Source organism: Pinus tabuliformis, chromosome 4_2, assembly GCF_031772625.1.
Source record: "Pinus tabuliformis cultivar Carrire ecotype Pingquan chromosome 4_2, CPIR1, whole genome shotgun sequence".
NCBI classification, from domain to species: domain Eukaryota; kingdom Viridiplantae; phylum Streptophyta; class Pinopsida; order Pinales; family Pinaceae; genus Pinus; species Pinus tabuliformis.
The window spans coordinates 557,253,727-557,278,439 of record NC_142304.1 but is presented as its reverse complement, the minus strand read 5'-3'; the positions used below and the strand labels follow the sequence as shown (position 1 = coordinate 557,278,439).

Genomic DNA, 24,713 nt, shown 5'->3' with positions numbered 1-24,713 from the left:
CTGCCCTCTGTGTGGATGACGCAATCTCTCTGGGCTCTGTGTTGCGTCTGTTGGACTCTGCGTAGCCTGGACCGACTGCTTCTCTCACTCTCTCTGCTTCTGTGCTAGTCTCCCAGTGTTGTCCCTCCCTCTCTGCCTCGTACTCACTGCCCCTCACTACTGATCATTGATTCAACTTTGCTTAGCAACCTTGCTCTAGCAAAATGAATGATTGATCACTCTGGTGTGTTCTCCAACTAACCCTCAAGCCTCCTCTTATACTTTTTTTGTCGGTCCATCAATGGCCGAGATTAAATCTCTAATCAACGGCTAAGATTAGATTTGGTTGTTTCATGACATTTGGAACCTTCTAATCCAGTTTTATATTAATACCCATTAATATTTTATTTCTCCTAAATTTAAACTTAGGAACTCCATTAAAAATATTAATTATTTTAATATCTCCCAAACCGGGTACAATCTGTCCAAACCATTTCTGGGTCTTGGAGATCCCATGTGCTTTAGCCTCTCCACCACTTTTCATGGCTAGAGCACATCTGATGCTACCCCAAATCAACATGAACCTGGGCATCCCTGTCACCATCTGTCTTACATCGGGTAGAGCCTTATAATGAAGGTGGGCAAACCTCCGGTGCCATAGTTCAAATTGAAGAGATGTGTCACAAGACATTACCCCTAATGGACCTCCTCCAACTTGATATAAAGAGTCAACCCGGAACCCAAGAGTAAAAGCATCTTTAAAATTCTTTTTCCAAACAGGTACCTTTCCATCAACAAATGCCACCTTGTAGCCTTTGTCGTTCATTGCCGAAATGGACACCAAGTTCTTCTTGAGATCAGGTACATATAAGACTTCTTGCAAATGGATCGTGTTACCCTGATTCAATTGAAGGGTAACATTTCCTACACCCTTTACTGGATAGGTGGAATTGTCTCCAAGAATAATCTCCAAATTCGTCTCCTTCTCTATCAAATTAGAGAGAGCTTCCTTGTAACCATTGAAGTATTTCCCAACGAGTCTGGAGGAGAGGTAGTGGAGAGGGCCGATATAAGATAATACTCATCTTGCTTATTGTTAACAACATTTGCTTTATACTTGGAGTTCCTTGCTTTCTTGGAGGGTTGACTACTTCCTTGATTTCCCGCATTCCTCTTTCCTTTGCCATTGAACCTGCCATTCCTTTGATTGTTGTTGTTGACGTTGCCCCTGGAGTGATTGTGATCATCATCATGTGATGTGTCCTTTCCATTTGGACACTCCGTCGCATAGTGGCCAAATTTATTACAAACAAAGCATCTTCCCTTCCTTTCACCCTTCAATCCAGGCTTTCCTTTGAAATGACCTTTGGACCCAAAATTATTTCTCCTTTTGGCATCAGAGGAGAAAGCAGTAGGGTTGCCTCTATTTTAAGGCATTTCTAGCTCCACCATCCTTGTCTCTTCTTGAATGCATCTCGACATCAATTCTTCAAACCCCGAAATTCGATCATTATTAAGAAGAGTAGTTGTAAATATATACCATTCGGATGGGAGCCCTCCAAGGGTTTTGATAGTTAGTTCCTTGACAGGAATGACTTCTCCAATTGATAGAAGATCATTCTTGATCTCAGTGATCCTTAAGAAGTAGGATTGAATATCCTCGTCCTTGCCCTTCTTAATATCCTTCAACTTATTTTTGAGGAACAAAACTTGATTTGCATCACTAACTTTAAACATGCTTACCAATTTGTCGTAGATCTCCTTGGAGGTGTTCAAATCGGAGATGTAGGCCACCACACACTTGTCAATTGAATCTCGGATAATCTTCTTCGCTTTGACTTCACCCTTTGTGTACTTGTTCTTTGTAGCAGCCGATGCATTTGATGGAAGCTCCGAGATTTTACCCTTCACATATTCCAACACTTCTTGTTCTTCCAATGTTAGATCAAGAGACATCTTCCATCCGTGATAGTCAAACTTCTAATGGAGCTTGTCTTCGACCGGGAAGTGGGATGAGGAACCCATTGAGCCTTTTGTCCTTTCCACTGTCTTTGGTGATTGCTCTTTCACTCTTGCTTGGGCTTTGTCTTCACCTCAGCTCTGATTCCAAGTCAAATTATGGTATGTTCTATGCTTAAGAGCAATTTACTTCAAATTTTCTTATTAGCCCAATATTAATTTCCAAATTAGCAATCACATCAACATGATAGTAAAATGAAAATAGAACATAAATATAAACAGTAGAAGACAAGCCAAGACAAGAGGACACAAGATGTGGCACTAGCCAGGGACAAACCCCAATGCGGGGAAACCCTTGATCAATTCTTCTTATATTCTTCAATAATTCAGCACAGAGAGAGAGATAGTACAATTATACAAATCTATAATTTTATGACAACAGCAGCAAAACCCTAACTAACAAAGTCAAAGTTGGTCAAACAGGTCATATTTGACCTCTAGTCAACCCTAGTCAATGCTCAGTCAACTTGGCCTCCAACAGCAAGAAGAGGCAGCCCAAAACAGTCTAAAATATCCAGTCAACCTTCAACCAATTCAGGTCAAACCTGCGGTCAACCTTTGACAGTCAATGTTGGTCAAAGTATGGTCAAACAAAGGTCCAAACTGTTGTTCAGAAATGCGGCCTGCCTAGGAGAGGCCGCCCAACCCACTCCGCAATCAAAGAGGAGACAAAGCTGGTCAATGCTATCAAATCTGCCCACCTGCAGCTCAGTCAACCCAAGTCAATGTTGCCCTAACTAGAATCTGCATCCTCCTTCCAGCCACACATGTGAGAGAGATGCTCCTCTAATGCATAGGAGAGAGAGAAGAATGTGTGATGAGATGAGTGGAATAATGCCACAAGGTCTCCCCCTTTTATATGAAACGTTGGGGATAAGTTGAGGGTGAAAATCATTGTTTTGTTGGTTGGCCGACCTTGACAAATTGTCAAGAATACAAATAAATTCATATCTCCATGAATACAAGTCAGAATTGGATGATCGTTAGATCAATCCTACACCTCTCAGAGAGAGGAATCCAAGAAAAATATCAGCTGCCATAAATGAGGTGAACCATAAGGAGTTTGGTCCTAGTTGCCAATTTTAACATGTAGACCCTTTCTTTGTCCCTTCTTCACCCTTTTTCTCAGTTACCTTCGCTGATTTCAAAGAGGTGAATGACGTTGAGAGGGAGTGGACAACCTCTACATATAGAGGAATGTCCCTCCTTTAGGCCGACTTGAGGCCTACTAGCTATCCTTAGGGCGACTTGACTATTTCTTCGTCATTTTCTTTGTTTTGCTTCTTGAGGAGGACATTGTATACATAGTGTAACATGTCCTTAAGGTCTTCCATATTTTCTTTTGACTATTTGACTCACTTATAGCACTTTAACTTGTGCTAGACCTATTTCAATGAGAAATAAACTCATTGACATATATTATAGAAATAATATTTCTTTTCTTGAATAAATACAAATATCAAAAGTACATTTATGAAAATCAAACCTAGTCAAGAAACTCATTGACATATATTATAGAAATAATATTTCTTTTCTTGAATAAATATAAATATCAAAAGTACATTTATGAAGATCGAACCTAGTTACATTTTCTTCAACACCTTGGTCAATCAATTGGGAGAGGCCATTACAATCCCCCCTTCCCAAAATTGTTGGCCCTCAAGCAATTGCAAATTCGAATACTGTAAAATTCGTTCTCCTTCCCATGTTATGTCTTCCTCTGGTAGGTTTTTCCATCTAATAAAATAGTCTGAAATCACTCTACCCCTCAGTGTCTTTTCTTGTACTGCCATGATTGCTTCCGGGATTAGTTCCAATTGTCCTTATTCATCCAAAGGGGCTAGCTCGATAGAAGTAGTGACCTGCAGCCTGGCGGCCTTCTTGAGACATGATACATGGAAGACATGAATTATGCTTTCTCTTGGTAGTTCTAGCTCATAAGCTACTTCGTTAACCCGTCAAAGAACTTTGTAAGGTCCATAAAATCTCGGCTTCATCTTTTCTGCACCGCTTTTCTTGAGTGCAGATTATCTATATCTCTGCAACCTCAAGAAAACGAGATCTCCTACCTCAAAGTTGCATTTTGTTTGTTATTGGTCTGCATACATCTTTCGTTGGTTTTGAGCAACCTGCATGTTCTCTTTGAGTATCCTGACAATGTCTTGACTTTCTTGTATCCAATCCTTAGCTATTGGGGCCTTTCTATCTCTAAATGCCAAGTCGATAAAAGATGGGGCATCATAGTTGTACAATGCTCTGAATGGCTTCATCCCAATAGACAAATGATAAGTGATGTTGTAAAAATGCTCCCCTAGACACTGCGACTTAATCCGTGCCTTTTGTTGACCAGTCACGTAGTTACGTAAGTATCCCTCAATCCACTTATTCGCGATCTCTGTCTGGCCATCTGTTTGAGGGTGGTAGCTAGTGCAAGGGGTCAATTTTGTTCCCACTAGCCTAAAGAGTTCCTGCCAAAATGCACCCATAAATTTGCTATCCCAATCACTGACAATATTTTGAGGTAATCTATGGTGTCTAAAAACTTCTTTAAAAAACAATTTTGCCACATGTTTGCCCTAATAATTAGTTGGAATTGCGAAGAATGTGCAAATTTTGTCAACCTATCAACCACTATGTAGATGCAATCATTTCCTTGTACTTTGGGCAGAGATGCTTTCCCATTTTTGTTTCGGAATTGATAAGGGTTGGAGTAAACCTGCAAGATGTGTGTGCTCACCTTATTTTGTTGACATATTACGCATTCCTTGATGTATTTTAATACATCATCTTTATGGCCTTTCCATGAAAACTACTCGTCGATCTGTCGGTATATTTTGAAGAACCCCATGTGCCTTGCTAATGGTATGTCATGTGTAGCCTTCAAGATTTTCTACTTGAGCGTGGATTCAAGTGTTGAAATGTAACTAGTGTCGGTCTTCATAATTATGAGTCATGAATTAATGTAATCATTATTGTATTTGTCAAAAGAAAAAAGAAAAAAAGTTCATTTTAAAAAAGAAAATTATTTATTTGTTAATGAGTTTCTTGCCCATTGTAGGTCTAGCACCCATTGTGTGCTTAGGATTCATTATGTCAAGTCAGAGGTCAAAGGTCATAATGTAAAGTCCCTGGGAGGGCTCTTGTATCAAAAGGAAGAAAAAAAAATTATGTAAAGAAGAGTTTAGAAACCACCAAAAGGTAAGTCGGCCTAGAAGAGGCCTAATCTACCCAACAAGAAGCCTATAAAAGAGAAGCTCGAGCTCATTAGAAAGGCACACATCACAACAAGTTTTCTAATCTGAAAAAGAGCAAGAAAGAGTAACGAAGTAGCCAGGAGGGCAGCGAAGAAGAGAAGGGACGAAATTTTTCTGTGTTTGGCATCTTTACAGCTCACATGTGCGAGTTTCTTGAAGAAGACTAGGGTTTCCTTATAACTAAATTTGCAAAGAATTCGTTGGAAGGTGGTTAACTTATCTTTTGGTGGTTGGTCTTAGATCAAAGTCTTGGAAGTCTTCATTGAATTGATTCTATAAGGAAGAGTTTTTGGGTTTTCCCCTTGCGGGGTTTTGCCCTGGCTTGGAGCATATTTCTGGTTTCCTCTTGTTTGCATTGTGATCTTTTTATTGGCATTTGTCTTGATGATTAACTGTGTTAGAAAATCGAAAAGGCAGACAGATTTTCTTATGTTGATAATTACTTGTGATATCTTTAAACTCTTATTAACTTTCTTATGTACTTCTTTTATCTTTGTTTCATCAAGCAATTACCAAAATCAAAACACGAAGATCAAAGACACCTAATGTAGGCACTCTGCCAGGGCTAAAACCCTTTATAGAGGAAAAAACAATCAAACTCTTCCACTAGCAGATTCAAGTTGGGATAGACCAAGATCCTAGACCAAAAGACCTTCCTCCTCCACCAATTCATCCTTCCAATGTAGTTCAACAACCTTCAATAGTCTCTTCTTGTCCAACAGCTACAACCCATCAACAACCCAAAATTTCGGTTTCCAACTACGAAACTTCAACCCCCAGCTACAATATTTCGGCCCAGCAACAAAACTGCAATTTCAACCCTCCAGCAACTTCAGTTCCTTCGCAAGTGTGAGATAAGAGAGAAAATTTTGACTCTCTTAAGTAGATAATGTCCTCCTTCGCTAGCCCTTTCCCTCTTCCTTCTTAAATTTTGCACTTTTTCTTGTCCCAGAATATTGTAGATCGAACTTGATGAGTGAGTGCTCCAAAAGAGGTTGAGTTGTTACCTTTATATAGGAGATTCTACCCCTCAGTTAGGCCGACTTGGTGGAGGAGGCCTAAAAGACTCAAATTACATCAAAATAAATTTCTTTCTTGACAAATGAAGCCCAAGAAGGGTCTTTTACATTATGACATGGAGAAGGACACTTGACATAAAACCTAGAAGCCTTCAATGGAGGCTTTGACCTAAAAAAAATTGACCCAAGCATCAAAACCCATGCTTTAATAAGTCAATTTATTTTATAATAAAATTCCTTTTTCTTTCTTTTGACAAATACATTACATCATGATTTAAATATAATTATGAAGACAGACACTAGTTGCATTCTTCAACAAACCAAACAATATAACAATGATGAAGCACTAATCTAATATCACAAGAAAGTGTCAAGATTTAGGAAAAATCAAATTAATAATTACCCTAACTACTTTGCCCTAGATTTCTCAACATCAGGGACCAAATATATCCTTTCTTTATAGAAAATAATGTCATTAATTATCATGTACATGTCATCTTGGATGAGTTTGCCTGTTAGTGCACAAGAAAACTTGTTTTTATTGTATTCTACCAATAGGTGAGCCTTCAAATATTTTGTGATTTGCATATAAGAAAGGATCCAAATTGATAAGCATCAATGATGATTAAAACATCATAACCAGCATTGCCAAACTAACAAGTCCTTGACAAGCTATATCTCTCCACTAGATCAGAGAAAAATGTTGGAAGGTATAAATTTGAACACCACCACCTCTCCAAGGCACGTACCCCACCCGGTTGTTCACCAAGGTATGTCCTCACAGGACCATTTCCTAATCCATTGTCACAATACTTGACACAAGGAAATGTTGGTCCTCAGGACTATTCTTATCTTAGATCAATGCACTTGACTTATAGCGGTTAGTCATGGTCACAGTACAAATATTCAAAGAATATCAGCCCCTAATGCTTAACCAACCCACCATTCTCCCTACCAGTGTTCATGCACTAGGCTTACGACTGTTAGTCCTAGCCATAGTATGTGACACATGGAGAACACGATTTCCACCCTCACTCCCTCTCAACCATAAAGGAGATAACTACAAGCCCAAGCTTGTGTTGGAAGTACTCATACTTCTCTTATATCAACTATTTGTTATTTCGTGGAGATATGTTGTAGCTTCTCTGCTCCTATCTGCATCATACTCTCGAATCATAAAGCACTTCGACCTTCCTAGTTCACTGACAATCTTCATGCAGCTTTCATAAATATCATAATCGAATCCAATACGTCATCAAGTAGTTTATCAAACACCTTATGGAGCGAAACTTCTTCACAGTTGATTGTACAAGCCTTCACATCTTCTTCCTTCACATTGCAACAGAATTTTGCTTCATGCTCTTCCAAGAAATCATACTAGTTCCCAACCATCAGTAGTATTAGTATCAATATTGTCAACCCAATCGATGTGTTCTTGAATCGAATACATCAGGGAATCAATCAGTTGTCGTCGTCGGTACAACAATATCATAATTCTTCAGCCTTTTTCCATAGTTTTGTCATTTGTGCTTATGAAGAATTTTGACCACTAGCTTTTCTAGGTTTTCTGACAAACTTTAAGTAGTATTGTATCAAACCAAGATCTTCCAGCTCCCTCTGAGGTAAGTGAACTGCTTTTATTAAGTCTTGCTTTCATGTTGCCATCAAATCAACTTCTTTGATACATACTTCAAATTGCTTTCTCCTTCATCATTTATGTCTATTAAGATTCAGAGAAATCTTCAAGATTTGCCACATTCTTCTAATTCTTCCATCTGCTAATAAAGCTTAGATAGTTCTTGTTTTGACCTGCAAACTTTATTAGAAGACTATGAAAGAACAAAAAGCAAAGTGCATAGACAAAATAGCAATAGTGGTAATCAAAGAAAGGGGATGTAGACTGCTTATCTTTTTGAGGAAGGTCATCTCGCTCTTAATCTTGGACCTATTCACCAACCTTGTCCTCACATTAGCATGCTTTTATTTCTATCATCTTCAAGAGCTAGATTTTTCTTCTTTATAGCAGAGACAATTAGTTAGGGTTTTTGTTCCTACGGTTTTCTAATTTAGATTTTTGCTAGGGTTTACAAACCCTAGATGCTTCAATAGCCAAAGTTTTCAAGACTTGCCATATTTCAAGTTGCAAGATCTACATTTATATCAATATGTTACCCATAAACCCTAGAAATGCTTTTGACAGTTCTAAGATAGAATTTATTGATGTTTTGATCACTGGTTTTCTAACCTTGATCACAAAAATCTAGTTTTTCATATGCAAGAACATGATCTGAGTACTATCATAGCTATTATGTTATTGACTTCAAGAGAGAGATAACAATCTCTTACAATATATCTATACAGTTTAACAATATCTAGATAAGCATAAGATAGTTATCTTATTCTTCATATCCTAGAAGATATGTCATTTCAAGCAATACAATTGGCATAGGCTACTATGATTACAAATCTCCAAGATCTACCTTTTTTATAACATTAGTTAAGAGAAACTTGAAAAGAACTTACAAGTTAGAATAATTTATATGTACCTCTTTCAACCTTACTTGTCCATCCTTGTAGCAATTCGATCCTTATGCAACAGAGATTGTTTGACTTTTTCTTCAGTCGATATACATATCTTTCTTCAATGTCGGTACCTCAAATCTAGAATGCGAGCCACAAAATTTTCCTTTCAATTTGTCCATAAGAGGTCTTGTGACTATGTCTTTGTATGATCTTCTAGAGATCCACACATCAACCTTCAATTATACTTTCTTTTTGCAGATTTCAGACCTAAAATTAGATTCCTAAAAAAAATGTTTCACATAGCATGGTTACTTCACATAATTGTGTCATAGAGATGAGCCTTATATATCTTCTTATCACAGTCCTTCCTACAAGGAGCTATAACACCAGGAGACATAATTCTTATGATCAAGTGTAGACTTTAGTAACTCAGCCTTTTACCACAAAATCTCGGCCTTTATTTTCAGAGAAGATTTATTGATTTTTCCGGTCCCTTCAAAAATTTGGTTCTTATTGCACAAATGTATAGATTAAACCTCGGCCTTTCCAAGAGTTATGTCATAGATAGCTTGATCCTCAGACATTGTTGTGTCATACTTCGTACTTTACTCCAAACTTTTACTTCTGATTAGCCTCCCAAGTTCATTGAGTGAATAGCCTTGCCTTCAGTCTTCAAGAGTAGTCTTTTCTTCTATTACAGATCAGAGGTATGTGGGTTGATCAGTTCTAATTGAGAGATGTGATAGTTTCCTTCTATTGAAGAATCTAGGGCATGCATAATTAAAGTGATTCTTCTTAACATGATAACAATTTGTGAAGTTTTACATTTTATCTTCTTTGCATTATTAGTGTGTGTGTTTACTTCATCAAACTGCTATCAAAAACAAAAGAGACAAGAACACAAGATGTTTGGCATTATGCGAGGGCCAAAATCTCTCCCTCTTGGAGAGGGAAACTCACACAAAATTCTTCTTATAGAGATTCCAATTGACAAATACCAAGACCATGACCCTTGACACATTCTACCTCTCCATGATCAAGACATCAATCCACTTCTCTATCATTGTTGGGATCATCCTCATTGTTGCACCATTGAATCCATCGCTACTGCATCACTGAGATCATCATTTCTTGTCTCATCGAGGCCATCACTGTGATTCTTACAACACTGTTGTACCTTCATCCAAATCGTTACTGTTGCTTTGCATAACACTTTTTTCCTTAAGATCTGTATATATACATCTCTGAGAGCTATACCGAGATCTTCATCAAAATCTGATCTTGAACCCAACGCGATTATGACCAAGATCATCATCCATAATATATACTAAAACAGAGTGTCACAATGAGAAATTCAGATATGCTTAGATCGTGACTGCGTTTATATGCTAAGACGATGAATCACTGTATGACTGAGATCTTAGTCATCATAGACATCTTGCGTCTATTTGGAATGCCAAGATCGACAGGGAGTGTATCTCTCTATATGTGACTGTGTCTATACACTGAGATTGTTAGGTGACATGTCCGAATACTTACCAAGACTTTACTTGTCATAATTATGCCGAGATTGTTATCACATGACTTAAGGTAATGCCAAGATTGTTATGCGTCCTCATCTTGAGCCCTTTCTGCTCCATACGTTTGACATTGATACATGACTACACCTACAGGTATGTCGAGATCCTCCATCCGAGATCTACATCTTTTGTTCATAAATACGTCGATATCATCATCACAGAAATTATGTTCATGCCCAGATCACATGTTAATACACAACCTTTTATGCACTATCCATCTGAGGACTTCACCTTCAAAACACAGCTATGCTGAGAGGAGATTAACCTAGGTTCTACTGCTCCTTATACCCATCCGAGGAGGCAGTTGAACCCTAGATCTATCCTTCCCTAATGCGGATCTTTTGTTCCTCAATCACCCGAAAATTCAAAGACAAATTGCGAGTTCACTTGTGTAATTTGCGCTGACCCTTCGTGGGTATTTATAGTAGTTTGTCCATATATGCAACCCGACATGAAGATTTCCTTCTCATTTTCGCTTGCAGACTTCTTGGAGGATTATGCTTGGTCTTTGGAGGGCTTCTTTACAACTTTGAGAACTTGTTTACATTTACATAAACTCATGAAGAGTTTCTATACACATGACATGACTCTTTGACATATAAATAAATCATAAAGACATCAAGAAGAAGTCTTTCACCTGTGACACTTCTTGCTCATGAAACCCATGTAGCAAGGCATACAAAAAATAATTTATTTCCTTTTATTACATTGTTTACAAAGATCATGTCATTATGAAGACCAAACCTAGTTACACTTTCTTCAACACTCCCTCTTAACTAGGGAGGTATTCATAACAGTACATGGTCATTCTCAATCTGAAGAATTTCTCATAAGAAGAATCAGATTTGCAATCCATCTATTATAACATCATTTCAACCAACATTGTTTCATGTAGCAAGGCCTTGACTAATAGCTCTATCTCTCACTTAGATCAGAGCACAGAATGTTGGCAAGACAAATGATTGATAGACACACATCATCATTGTCTCTCTTAGGGTCATACCCACCCGGGTGTTCTTCGAGTATGCCCTACTAGGACTAATCTCATCTTGGGTTCCCAACCCTTAAGAATATCAGTCCTCTTGCCCACTCTTGTCTCGGATGCCCTACCACATCCTCAAAGAGTGTCGGATGCTAGATGATTACACAATCCTCCATTCTTTCTTCCAAATTGAAGACAAGAATGTTGTGTCTAACTCTCCCTCTTAACCAGGGATGAGTTCCAAGTTTCTCTTCACTCATAAACTTGCTTGAGTTCATTTAATCATAGGAACCTCCCAAAGCTCCCTCTTAGCCAAGGACTTTATCATCAATGCTTTATAAGGTCTTCTAGTTGACTGATGATCCAAGACTTCGATGTCATCAATTTCTTCATATCTAGGATTCAGCCATCCATCACTTTCCTCCATCATGTCATTCTTTCTTTCCTGGAAAGTATCCTCCTTGGCTTTGCATCTGGGGCTTCCTTCATAAGGCCATCTATCTTCACCTTTTCTTCAACGGTGATTTACAATGTACATAGTTACTCTCCTTACCTTGGCCCTGCACACATACCCAGAATTTTCCAAGAGATCAGACACCAAAAACAAATCACATGTTGCCTTTTAGTGATGGCTTTCTATCAATGACATTTTCTTGTAGGCAACAACATCCTGCATACGTGTTGACATATCTCCCAACAATATACATTGTCAAGGGTCTTCATCTTTTCAGACTTATATCAAAGTCTTCACATCTTTTCGGGAGATTTCTTGGTCAAGTCTTCCTGATCTTCTAGATGTTGATTGCCTTCATCCACGTTGCATACTTCACGATCACTTCCATCCTCGCATCTTTCATTCCCAGGAGCTCCCAGAGTTCTTCAATTGTAGTCAACTACCTCATACTTCATATGAGGACATAATTATGTTGATTTCAGCTAATTAGGCTTATGTCTTTCTACATCCTTTTGAAAGAGGAGATCCTTTCCCTTTTGATCATGCTCGATACATTTTACCTACAACCATATATCATGACATTACAACATCAAATACAAATACAAGCATACATACCTCATTTTCCCTTCAAGCTACTTTCAGCAACTTCCTTGATTGAATGGATCTTCAATCCCTTGATCTGCTTCATCATGTCATCAGTCCTTCATCTCATGATTTCCATAAGTTGGAAATCCTGATGAAACATTTGTTGCCTTCCTGGACTAGAAGATCCTTCGCTGAGATTTCTATCAGAGATCCTTCATGATCTAGTATGTCCCCAACTGGCAAATGTTTCCTTTGTCCCGGATGACTTCTTCCTTTCCTTCAATGTACAATGAGATTCCCAAGAGCTAAATCCTTTATGATTCATACGAGCTCTTGTTTTCATGATGCCACGATGCATCTTCATACTATGATCATATCTGTAAGGACTTCTGATAGGATCCTTTTAAGAGGGATGCCATCTCACTTATACTGGAGATCTATTATTCCCTCTTCCCTTTAGCTTCCTCTATCCTTCAGATGATATGAACCTTTTTCCATAATCTTTTCATAGTGTTGTTCTGTCTTGTTACATAGTTGAGTCCTTTCAACTTACCTTTCTCTATCTGACATAGAGACCACAAACTGTTGATCGAGGTAACCTTCTTGTCCATGGACATTTGTTACCTTGCTTATCAATATCAATATCAATGATGTTTATTTTCTCATCATTTTTCCTAGATCTCGTAACTGAGATCTCATGAAGATATTTCTTCATTCTTCTTTATTGTATTTCAGATAGTATATCCTCTAGTATTTCATGTATCCTTCTTATGTCTCCTTTCTTACTTTATAGAACCTTAAGAGTTCTCATGACTTCAAAGGAGACCTTGATGTACTGACTTCACTTCTTCATAAGGATTCTGTCAATCCTACTGCAAGAACTTTTGATGACCCATCTAACCCATAGATCTTCTTGCAATGATGAAGTCAATGAACCAAACTTGATTATAGAATGAAAAGATACTTACTTGATATGTGAAGATGAGATCTTCACCTTGATCATGTTGGTTGTTGTTGAGGTAGATGTATTGATGCTTCCTCCGGATAGGATCCTTGTTGAAGCTTATCTTCAAGCCTTCAAATTAATTGACTTGAATATCTAATCCTTTGCAGCATCGACTCGAGGTTGCTTGCCATGATGTAGAGATCCATCAATTAGTGTTATCAACGAACACCTTCATTCTTCTTCGAGTGTTGTCCATATAAATCATGTTGTAGATGATCTGCTTCTTTGAGTGGGAATTCGAGTTGTTTTTTTATTGAAAGGATCAATCATTGTAATGTTGAGATCATGCCATGATGTGGATTGTGGGAGTCACCAAAGTTGTTGCTATGCATCTTGAGATCTGACTATTTCATCCTCTGATTGTTGTCCTTCCAACCCTTTGCTGTAGACTTGATGATGTAGACTGCTTGTTAGATCTAGGTCTTGTTTTTTATTGTAGATCCTTCAGCGAATTTGATGCCTTGACCTCTAAATGTCTCTTTTCTACCCCTTTCCATGATTGTTGAACCAATCCCTCTGATACCATGTTGTAGAATATAGGGCATGCATAATTAAAGTGATTCTTCTTAACATTATAACAATTTGTGAAGTGTTTTTACATTTTACTTTGCTTGATCTTCTTTGCACTATTAGTGCGTGTGTTTACTTCATCAAACTGCTATCAAAAACAAAAGAGACAAGAACACAGGATGTTTGGCATTATGCCAGAGCCAAAACCTCCCTCTCTTGGAGAGTAAAACCCGCACAAAGTTCTCCTTATAGAGATTCCAATTGACAAATACCAAGACCATGACCCTTGACACATTCTGCCTCTCCAAGACCAAGACATCAATCCACTTCTCTGTCACTGTTGGGATCATCCTCATTGTTGCACCATTGAATCCATCACTACTACATCACTGAGATCATCACTGCCTGTCTCATTGAGGCCATCACCGTGATTCTTACAACACTGTTGTACCTTCATCCAAATCGTTACTACTGCTTCGCATAACATTTTTTGCCTTAAGATATGTATATATACATCTCTTAGAGCTATATCGAGATCTTCATCAAAATCTGATCTTGAACCCAACGCGATTATGACCAAGATCATCATCCATAATATATACTAAAACAGAGTGTCACTGTGAGAACTTCACATACGCTTAGATTGTGACTATGTCTATATGCTGAGACAGGGTGAATCATTGTACGCGTATATGACTGAGATCTTAGTCATCATAGACATGTTGTGTCTATCTGGAATGTCGAGACCGACAGGGAGTGTATCTCTCTATAAGTGACTGCGTCTATATGCTGAGATTGTTAGGTGACAGGTCCGAATACTTACCGAGACTTTACTTGTCATAATTATGCCGAGAGTGTTATCATAGGACTTAAGATAATGCCGAGACTGTTATGCGTCCTCATCTTAAGCCCTTTCTGCTCCATACGTTTGACATTGACTCATCACTGCTCCTACAGGTATGTCGAGATCCTCCATCAAAGATCTACATCTGTTGTTCATAAATACGCCGAGATCATCATCACAGAAATTATGTTTATGCCCAGATCACACGTTAATACACAGCCTTTTTTGCTCTATCCATCCGAGGACTTCACCTTCAGATCACAGCTATGCTGAGAAGAGATTAACCTAGGTTTTGTTACTCCTTATACCCATCCGAGGAGGCAACTTAACCCTAGATCTATCCTTCCTTAATGCAGATCTTTTGTTCCTCAATCACTCGAAAATTCAGAGACAAATTGCGAGTTCACTTGTGTAATTTGCACTAACCCTTCGTGGGTATTTATAGTAGTTTGTCCATATATGCAAGCCGACATGAAGGGGTGAAACGACATGTCTATTCTTGAGCCGACGTGACTGTCATTTATCTATTTAATTCAATTTCAAGCCAACATGAAGAATTCCTTCTCCTTTTCGCTTGTAGACTTCTTGGAGGATTATGCTTGGTCTTTGGAGGGCTTCTTTACAACTTTGAGGACTTGTTTACATTTACATAAACTCATGAAGAGTTTCTATACACATGACATGACTCTTTGACATACAAATAAATCCTAAAGACATCAAGAAGAAGTCTTTCACCTAGTGACACTTCTTGCTCATGAAACCCATGTAGCAAGGCATACAATAGATAATTTATTTTCTTTTATCACATCGTTTACAAAGATCATGTCATTATGAAGATCGAACCTAGTTACACTTTCTTCAACACCTTCCACAAATGGATGCCTTACAACATAATTCCAAAGAGATAAAACTTGCTTCAGTAATTTGAATGTCTTCCTTGGATCTATTATAGAGGTTATGAGTCTTGATTTTTCATACTTCTGTCCTGTGCATTGTCATAGAGTAATGTCCCATAGGTCCTCAAATATAACTACAAATCAACGTGCCTCAAGACCTCGGATACAATCACAGAAAATAGTGCCACGTAAAGAACTCAGATTCTTTCACAAAGAAATTCACCATTTGTAGTACTACTCAGAAAAATCTTGGATGCTTTGGAATAAGTTTGAATGTCATAGGAAGATGTTATTACAGTAAGTTTTAGAGAAATGTTGCCACAATAGATTCGGATGTAATAAAGAGTTGTCACAAAGGTTCGAACTTTTAGTCTTCTATTCTTGCTTGAGTGAAGGTATATGAATCTCTTCTTTATCTCTCTATACTTCGACCTTCAACCTTCTTGTATTTCTTGGTGTCACATTATAACTTCTTTGGATTATATGAATGAGAAAGTTTGAACTTCCATAGATTGATACAATAGAAAATAAGAGTAATCCTTGATCTCAACGACCCTTATAATATTTGTTTCTTAGATCCTTTTGCAAACTGGACTTTTGCTTTGTTTGTTCTTCAAACTTAGCCTTACTTAGGGCTTCTTAACAGTGCTCCTGTCTTCATCATAGCTCTAAGACCATGTTGAAAAACCAAGTGTAGTGGAATTAGGCTTGACTTCTCTACTTGATAATTACTTGTGAATATTTAGATTTCTTCTTTATTATTTGTTATGTCTTCTTCATCGAGCAACTATACGAAATGTTCAATCTTCCAGGAAAATAAAGAGACAAGAGACACAAAAATTAGTCTCCAAGCTAGGGGAAACCCAACAATCCTCTTATAAAATCAAATCAAAATGAGATATCCAAGACAAAGACCAAGACCAAGACCAAAATTGCCACCAAAATTCCAAGTCACCTTCAAAGTCAAAGTCAATGATGGTCAAACTGTCCCAAATCTAGTCAACACTTGAAATTTTGGGCCCTGAAATTTCGAGCCAACAACATCACAAAAAATTCAGCCCGTACAAAATTTTGTCATCAGAAATTTCAGTCAACAAAAGACTCTCTCCTTTGACTTTTGCTCCTTGTTCTCATATGGTTCAGATGTACTTCTTGTTGTGTGATTGGATGAGCTCTCAAATGAATCGAATAGGTGACTCTTGGAGGCCCAGACCGACCTGTTTCAAGGAGGGACAATTTTGCCCATTTTGGTGGACTTTGACTGAAACAGAAATTCAATTTTCTTTTTCTTACAAATGTCCAACTGGGACATGACTCAAGTATATTTTCTTTGACTCAAAATAATTTCATTTTGACTCTTTTTTACTCTATGAGAATGAAGAACATGCTTTGACTAAAATAAAAAGATAATAATGAATATAATAAATACATTAATGATAGATTTACATCACATTATAAAGACCGACACTAGTTACAATTTTAACACCTTGTCTGATTCTTCCTCCACTTGAATTCTCCTTTCTTTATCAAGTCTGTCTGAGGTGCGCCTAATTCCGAGAATCCTTTGATGAACCATTGGTAATAGCTACAAATTCTGAAGAATCCTCGTAACTTTGTCAGATTCTTCAATGTAGGCCAATCCAATATTGCCCAAATCTTCTCCTGATGTACTTACACTCATTACGCATTGATTATATGTCCTAAATAAAGAATTTTCTTCATCCTGAATTTGCACTTCGATGCCTTGGCAGAAAGTCACTGTTCCTTCATTATGCCCAAAATTTCATCCAAATGTTCCAAGTTCCCTTCTTATTTCTTGTTGTATATGAGGAGGTCGTCAAAAAACACTAGTAAGAATTTCCTTAACTACTTGGTGAAGATGTTGCTCATACAAGACTGGAATGTGGCGGGGGCATTGGTTAAGCCCAAATGGCATGACCAAAAACTCAAAGTGTCCATAGTGACATTGAAAAGTTGTTTTTGGCACATCTTGCTCTCGAACCCGAATTTGATGATATCCTAATCGTATGTCAATCCTTGAAAAATATACAGCTCCATGTAATTCATCTAATAATTCATTGATCCTAGGAATGGGATACCTATTCTTGATGGTCTTTTTGTTGAGTGCTTGTTAGTCAATACACATCCTCTACGTGTCATCCTTCTTTTTCACCAAAACTACCAAAGAAGAAAATGGGTTTAATTGGTTCTGATGTGGCCCATAGCTAGCAATTCCTAGATCACCTTTTTTATCCCGTCCTTGAATATCTTTTGGTGTCAGTATAGTGTGGTGATTAGAGGTTTATCCCCTTCTTCCAACTCTATGGTGTGTTCAAACCCTCTTTTAGGAGGTAGTCCTAGGGGGATCTCGTCAAAAACCTGACCATGCTTATTCAACACTTTTTAAAGGTCTGCCTTGTATTGTGCGCTGCTACTACTAGGTGTCTTTTGGCTTGTAATCACACATTAAACAACATACACTATGTCCCCATGCCTAAATATAGTGTCCATTCTTTTGGCAGCAAAGACTTGAGGGCTGCCATTAGTCATGCCTCTCAATACTATTTTGATGCCATTTGATGCTTTGAATTCCATCTCCATTACTTGGCAGTCCATAGCAATTTTTCCCAATAAACCCCCAACACTACATTGGTATCTACAAGATCTATTACATAGAAATCATTAGTGAAAGTGTAATTACCGAGAGTTAAACTAAAACATCGGATTACCCGTGTGCAAGCCAAGTTGTACCCATCCACTACAATCACATCAAGGCCTTCATATTCTTTTGTGGGAAGACCTCTTCTTGCTACTAGTGTTGCATCGGTAGAGTTGTGCATTACTCCTCCATCAACCAAAGTTGTGATGTGTTGTCCATTGATAACTCCCATCTTGAAAGTGTAATACCTGGGGGTCCCGAATAAAGGAGCAATCCTAATTTTTGGTCGGGGTTTCTAACTTTATTTCCTTATGGAGTTTTTCCTCCTCTTTAGCCTCCTCACGTGGCTTCTCTTCCTCAAGTCCGTTATGCTCGTCACTTTGGGTGGGCTCTTCTGCATCCTCGTCGTCGTAGACTACTTCAATGTAGTGGATTTTTCCTTTCCCTAAGCATCGATGTCCTAGCTCCCATGGTTCCTTGCAAGCGAAACATAGTTTCTTTCTCCTTAGCTCACTCCAGGTTTCATCATCCAACCTGTCCTTTTTTGGTCAAATAATGTTTAAAGGGCTTCTTATCCTTGTCTTTTTGAGGGATGGATGGCATGGGAAGAATTTTATTTGTAGTTGATGCCTTCCCCATATATTGTGCCCTCTTGATGGCATCTTGAAGGGTAGCAATCCTAAATAACTTAACCCAATCATGTAGGGGTTCAGTTAATCCCTCTATGAAGAGCATCATCAATCTTTCTTCAGATATGTTTGACACCATAACTGTAGTTTGTTCAAATTTTGTGATATACTCATATGGCAACCCAACTTGTTTGAGTTATGTTAGCTCCCTAAAGTGTATCTCTAGGTCTTTCTGATCAAATCAATCTATCAACCTTTGGGTGAAGTCCACATAAGAGGTAATGCTAGAGTGCCCCAAGGTGATCAATCCATGGTACCACCATTCCTGTGCCTCCCCTTCCAAATGTAGTGTGGCAAATTGAATAGTATTCGACTCTAGCATAGGATTGAGTCAGAAGTAGGTGTCCAATTTTTGCACCCATGCTCTTGCTGGACATTTAGATGATCCATCAAATGAATGGATAGTTTACTTACATTGCGCATTAGATCAGAATTGAACCTGGGAAAGGAAGATAACAATCATTCGTCCCAACCACCCAAGTTAAAACCAATTGACATAAAACTTGTGTATATATACATATATTAATATAATACATACATACATACATATATATATATATAACCTTGTATACATACAAACATGTGTGTGTGTCAATTGGATTTATCTTGGGTTGTTGGGAGAAATGATTGTTATCCTCCCTACCTAGGTTCAATTCCCATAAGTGACAAGTTGAGCTCATAACGAGTATCCTTATTTTGTTTGCCGATATTTGCCGATATTTGCCGATATTTTCAAAACAGAAAATATCGCGATATATATATCGTAAAATATCGCGATATTTCCGAATATCGCCGATATATCGCCGATATTATCAACAGTGCTTTGAACCTTATTGTTGGCTTACTCTATGTACCATTCTGAAAATGAAGGGAAGTACTCAAGGGGTTTCCTCAAGTGTGTAACCAAGAAAAATAAATAAATAAATTGTCAAATTTTCATAAGCCCTAGATCTGGTCTATGACTAGATTTAGCACATAAACACACTAGGAACTCTTATGCAGAAAATTTGCAAAGCGGAACAAATCAGCGGTGAAATCAACAACAGTGAACAAAAATATTGGCCCAAAGCTTGTCTTATCAGTCCTTCAATAAAACAATATTAGGGCTCCCATACCAGGGACCATGGCACTTCAGAAAACCCTAATACAACTAAACGGTTTACAATAAAATATACAGTTTGTTCATTAACTAAAACCTAGGGCTAGAGGTCTAATCATTTAATCTGCCCAACAGATCAAAGACAAAACACGCAACTTAGTTGTTGGTTGAGCTCCCTTTTCAATCAGAACTTTCAATCCTATTGTCCACAGAAGATCAACTCCATTAGTATTCTATGTTGGCTATCCATTGCCTCCTTAACTCATAGGGAATGACTCCTTTGATTTCCCTGTACATTCAACTGCTAGATCTACCCTAGCCGAAGTCACTTCTCAGCCTCCTTAGCAGATCTGTCTAACTCAGCTTAGATCTGCACTCAGATCAATCCACTTCTTGCCTTTCCTACAGTCTGATCACTTGTCTTACCTCAACCCTTCCTGTGGCTAGACACAAGCTTATTCTTGGCCCTATCCATGACCAACACCTGGCCTCACTATGGACAGATCTCAGCCAGAACTCTCAGCCCTTCCTATTGGTCAAACTGCAGCTGCCAGCAACCCTAACACGGTCGCTTATTCCTCAGATCTGAGACCTGATCATAGCTCTGTTCTAGGCCTCCTTCCACATCCACACTAGATCTGAGGAAGCTTTGATCCGAGGTTCATATCTGCCCAGATCTAGGCTTGTAAAACCTTGATCCTGCGGCCAGAACATGACTTAAACTCAGTTTGCTACATCACTCAAGTTCGGCCTCTTGCAACCCCCAGCTCCGACCCTGAACCTCTGCTCCCTTCTCCAAAAGATGTGCACCCTTCTCTTGGAGGATTTGTGGTGCACCTAGCAACTCAGACTCAGCCCTAGATTAGTCTCTCCTATGGCCATATCTGGGACTCCAAGCACCATGGAACAACTCCCTAGTTCGGCCCTTTTGCACAGGTTTAGCACTCTCAGAACTCGGACCTCTCTCTGCTGCAATAAACTCGATTTCTCCTTAGGGCATTGACCCTTGGTCTACAATACATGGCATGTCCTTCTTCACCACTTGCTTGCAGCAGCTACCTCAAACAGAATGCTCACTTTCATTGATGAATAGCTCTCATGAATGATCTCAAGTGAATATGTATGTTGGCCTCTCCAGTGGCCTCAATTTATATTTCACTTTTAGGGCTTCTTAGGAACACTCTACATCCTTTTAGGGTTTTGCCCACTTACCCTTATAATATTAAGTTCGAGTTTTTCCCCGCTCACTTAGGGTTAGAACCCATGGCTTGGGTACTTTACCCGCAACCCTTGGTTTTGTGGGTCACCTCCTCACAAATCAAGAACCCATGATTTGTGGGAGTACCTCCCAAGCTACAAAAATTAACATAAATGATTTATATGTATAAATATATATGTGTGTGTGTGTGTGTGTGTGTGTGTGTGTGTGTGTGTCAATTGGGGTTATCTCAAATGGTTGGGTGGAATGGTTCAAATCACTAGTGACATCATGAGCATTGTTGTAATGGCTTCGTGCCTATGACTATTTTTGTATTGGCTTCGTGCCTTGTGAATTCTTGAGTATACTTGCGGGCTGGCCTGGTAAAAGCAACCTCACTCTAGCCCTCGACTGAGAGGGAGGCTAATTTTTTTCCAATATATATATAGCTGGCACTGTCTCAAGGTACAATTACAGGCGTATGGAAACTCATTAATGGTCATCAAATAGATGAACAATGCACAATCTATTCTTATATCACTTTCCAGACTTCAGTAGACCAAATCAAGGCAAAAATACACCAGTTATAATAAAAAAAAAATACCTTTATTCATGTTTACAGGGAGATGGATACTATGGCAGATTCACTGAGGAAGGTTTACTATTGGATCCTGGGTAACTTCACCTGAAAGAGTTAAAGAATGGGATCCATTCAGAATACAGTTCAGCTATATAAGGTTTGAGTACATTATTGGATTTTTCCTCAGGATAAAGCTCACAATTTGTTAACTGTTTATTTTGAAGTATTATATGATAACAACTGGATGACTGTAGAACTTCTAAACTTGTGGATATTCTTGAATTTTGTTGACTCTATTTTTGGACAGCTATACACTGGTAAGAAGACTATGTAAAGGAAAACCAATGTTGACAGTTTTTCCTCATGCTGAAGCAGTTCTGAAATACTGTGTATAGTTCACATATAGTTTTATGTGCTGTGAAATATGCACTTTAAGAATGTTTTTTTCATTCTACTTTGGAATAAAAGATGTGGTCTTTTTCTTTGGAATACATAAACATATGAGTCTATTTAAGCCTCGAGTGTTAGCTCAATAGGTTAGTGCCACTGTTACCAGGACATTGTTGGTAATCCAACATGCTGTGCAAGTTCCCATTTTGATTCGCACATGTTCAGGCACACTAAGTTTACACCACCTGCTTTACACTGGGTACCATCATCAGAGTGCGGGGAAGAGCTTAAGAGTTTCCAGGGGAGTTATTTTCAGTGTTCCACGGGGACTCGGCCCCCCCCCTAGGGGTCTAGTTTCCTCGCTCCCCCGCGCTCCGGGGACTTGGGGACTAGAAGGGGACGTTTCCCCACGCTCCCAAAAATGAGGAAACTCAGGGGGACGTGCCAGGGGGGCGTTTCCCTTCCCTGAGGGGGCGTTTCCTTGCTGTACAAGATGTTTGTACTGGCACTGAGATTTTACCGAGATATCTCAGGACTGCTGTGTATAACACAGTCCCTTCGTCCGAGATTTTCATCTTCTAATCACCGTTATATTATGCTGTCCAACATGATTAAATTGCTACAGAAGAACCACCAAGATCAGATGTCAAGACTGTTATAGACAGCCTTGGATTTACCACGCTGTCATCTACAGCTACGTGCCATTAATGTGGGACCTTGTACCTGAGTTTATAACTTTGACTGCGGCTGCCACACCTGTCATTTTTCAGCGTGAACAGTTCTTCTTTTGGCTGTCAGTTACATGTCTCTTAGACTGCGTAGAAGTTTCCCTGATCTGCGTGTAATTTCCCTTCATGACTGTGTTTTAAATTTCTTTCCTTACTGCGGCTATATGACAACGCATCTGCATGGCTGCCATCTATGCCTGCGGCTGTATCATGTCAATGGATCTATTGCGTGGCTCATCCTCATCAGCAGCATGGATATCCTCATGATTGTGTATGACTGCGTGGTGTATTATATGAATGCCCAGCATATCTATTCAATGTATATATTTCCAGCATATATGCCATGTATGGACTCCATATTGCATTAACGTGGTTCCATATTCATATGACATGAACAGCATTTGACATGTGAATAGCGTCTAATATATGAACATCGTTTGTATACATATCACACCATGAACAGCCTCATGAACATCGTTTAATATATGAACAGCGTTTGATATATGAACAGCGTAATACATATCTCACCATGAACAGCCTCATGAACAGCGTCTAATACATATCTCACCATGAACAGCCATGAACAGTTTAATGCATATCTCACCATGAACAGGCCTACGCTATGCTTTGCAGCTTTTCAATTCAAACCAAATTGGCAAATTGTCATAGTGGACTCAATTAATAAATTATATTTTATATTTATAAATTTTTAAGACCCTGACGCTCCCCCACGTTTCCTAAAAAATGGTAGGGAGCTTTTGCATAGGCCGCTTCCGCGCCCCCTCGCTCCCTCGTCCCGGAACCTTGGTGGAACACTGGTTATTTTCAAGGAAAATAATATAAGACTGGTTAATATAGATAGGACCAGGATTCATTAGGAAACAAAAAGCACCACCCAGAAATATTTTCTAAAGGAAGCAAGCAAATAGTGATACATTGATGCTGAACTCTGTGGGCATCATAAAATGGATGAAATAGAGCATTCCATTCAATTAAGACTAGCAGTTAAAAGCTTGCTGCATTTGTGTGAAATCCAGCAACTGAAGAATAATTTCATTTTCAGACAAGGACTTTAAAAGCAGGGAACCTCAGTATACAACATTCATTTCATAATACTGACCTGTCCCAAAGATGACTCCATATCTTCTCTTGTTAGCTCAATTATAACATCGTCTTGCTCTACAGTACCTTCTGAGACCTGAAAAAGTAATTTCATTAACCCCAATATCAAGAATGAAAGGAAAGAGCTTTTCAAGTTCATCCAAAAATCTCAGCATCTTACAGCCATCTTTTTTTCTGTCTGCGAGGAAGACTCAGGCTGCTGAAGCACTTTATTTTGTAGAGGCATGCTCAATCCTGCAAGGCATTAGCTACATATAAAATACACAGAAATATATGCTTCAATGCTGATAAAATAATGCTATGGTGACTACACCCCTAATTTGTTAGCTTTACTGTAATAATGGTATGGACAATAACTTTAACAGAAGCATGCCTCCAAAGAGCTTTAACCTTAAAAGATAATTTTTTTCTATTACCATCAGTCATGCAAGGTGCTGAAGACGAGCTAGCTGAACCAGGCTCCACCATACGCAGCCCAGTGATAATCTCATACAACAAACTCTGCAAAATGAACCAAAATCTCAGAAGAAATATATAGCAAGTCAACCGTGCCTTTAATTTGTCTTAACAATACCACTCCTTATTTCAGAATATTCA

The 24,713-nt window shown here is 38.5% G+C and overlaps 1 protein-coding gene across 1 annotated transcript in view; it reads right to left on the bottom strand.

Annotated features, from left to right (window-relative positions):
* The window catches only part of LOC149170475 (uncharacterized), a 169,995-nt gene that overhangs the window by 10,839 nt on the left and 134,443 nt on the right, over positions 1 to 24,713 (bottom strand). Inside the window, exons 10-12 of the mRNA XM_089423910.1 lie at positions 24,533 to 24,617; positions 24,277 to 24,350; positions 24,115 to 24,192 (exon numbers count right to left, since the gene is read on the bottom strand). Of these exons, the coding sequence (XP_089280036.1) occupies positions 24,115 to 24,192; positions 24,277 to 24,350; positions 24,533 to 24,617 (237 nt within the window). The remainder of the gene's footprint in view (positions 1 to 24,114; positions 24,193 to 24,276; positions 24,351 to 24,532; positions 24,618 to 24,713) is intronic.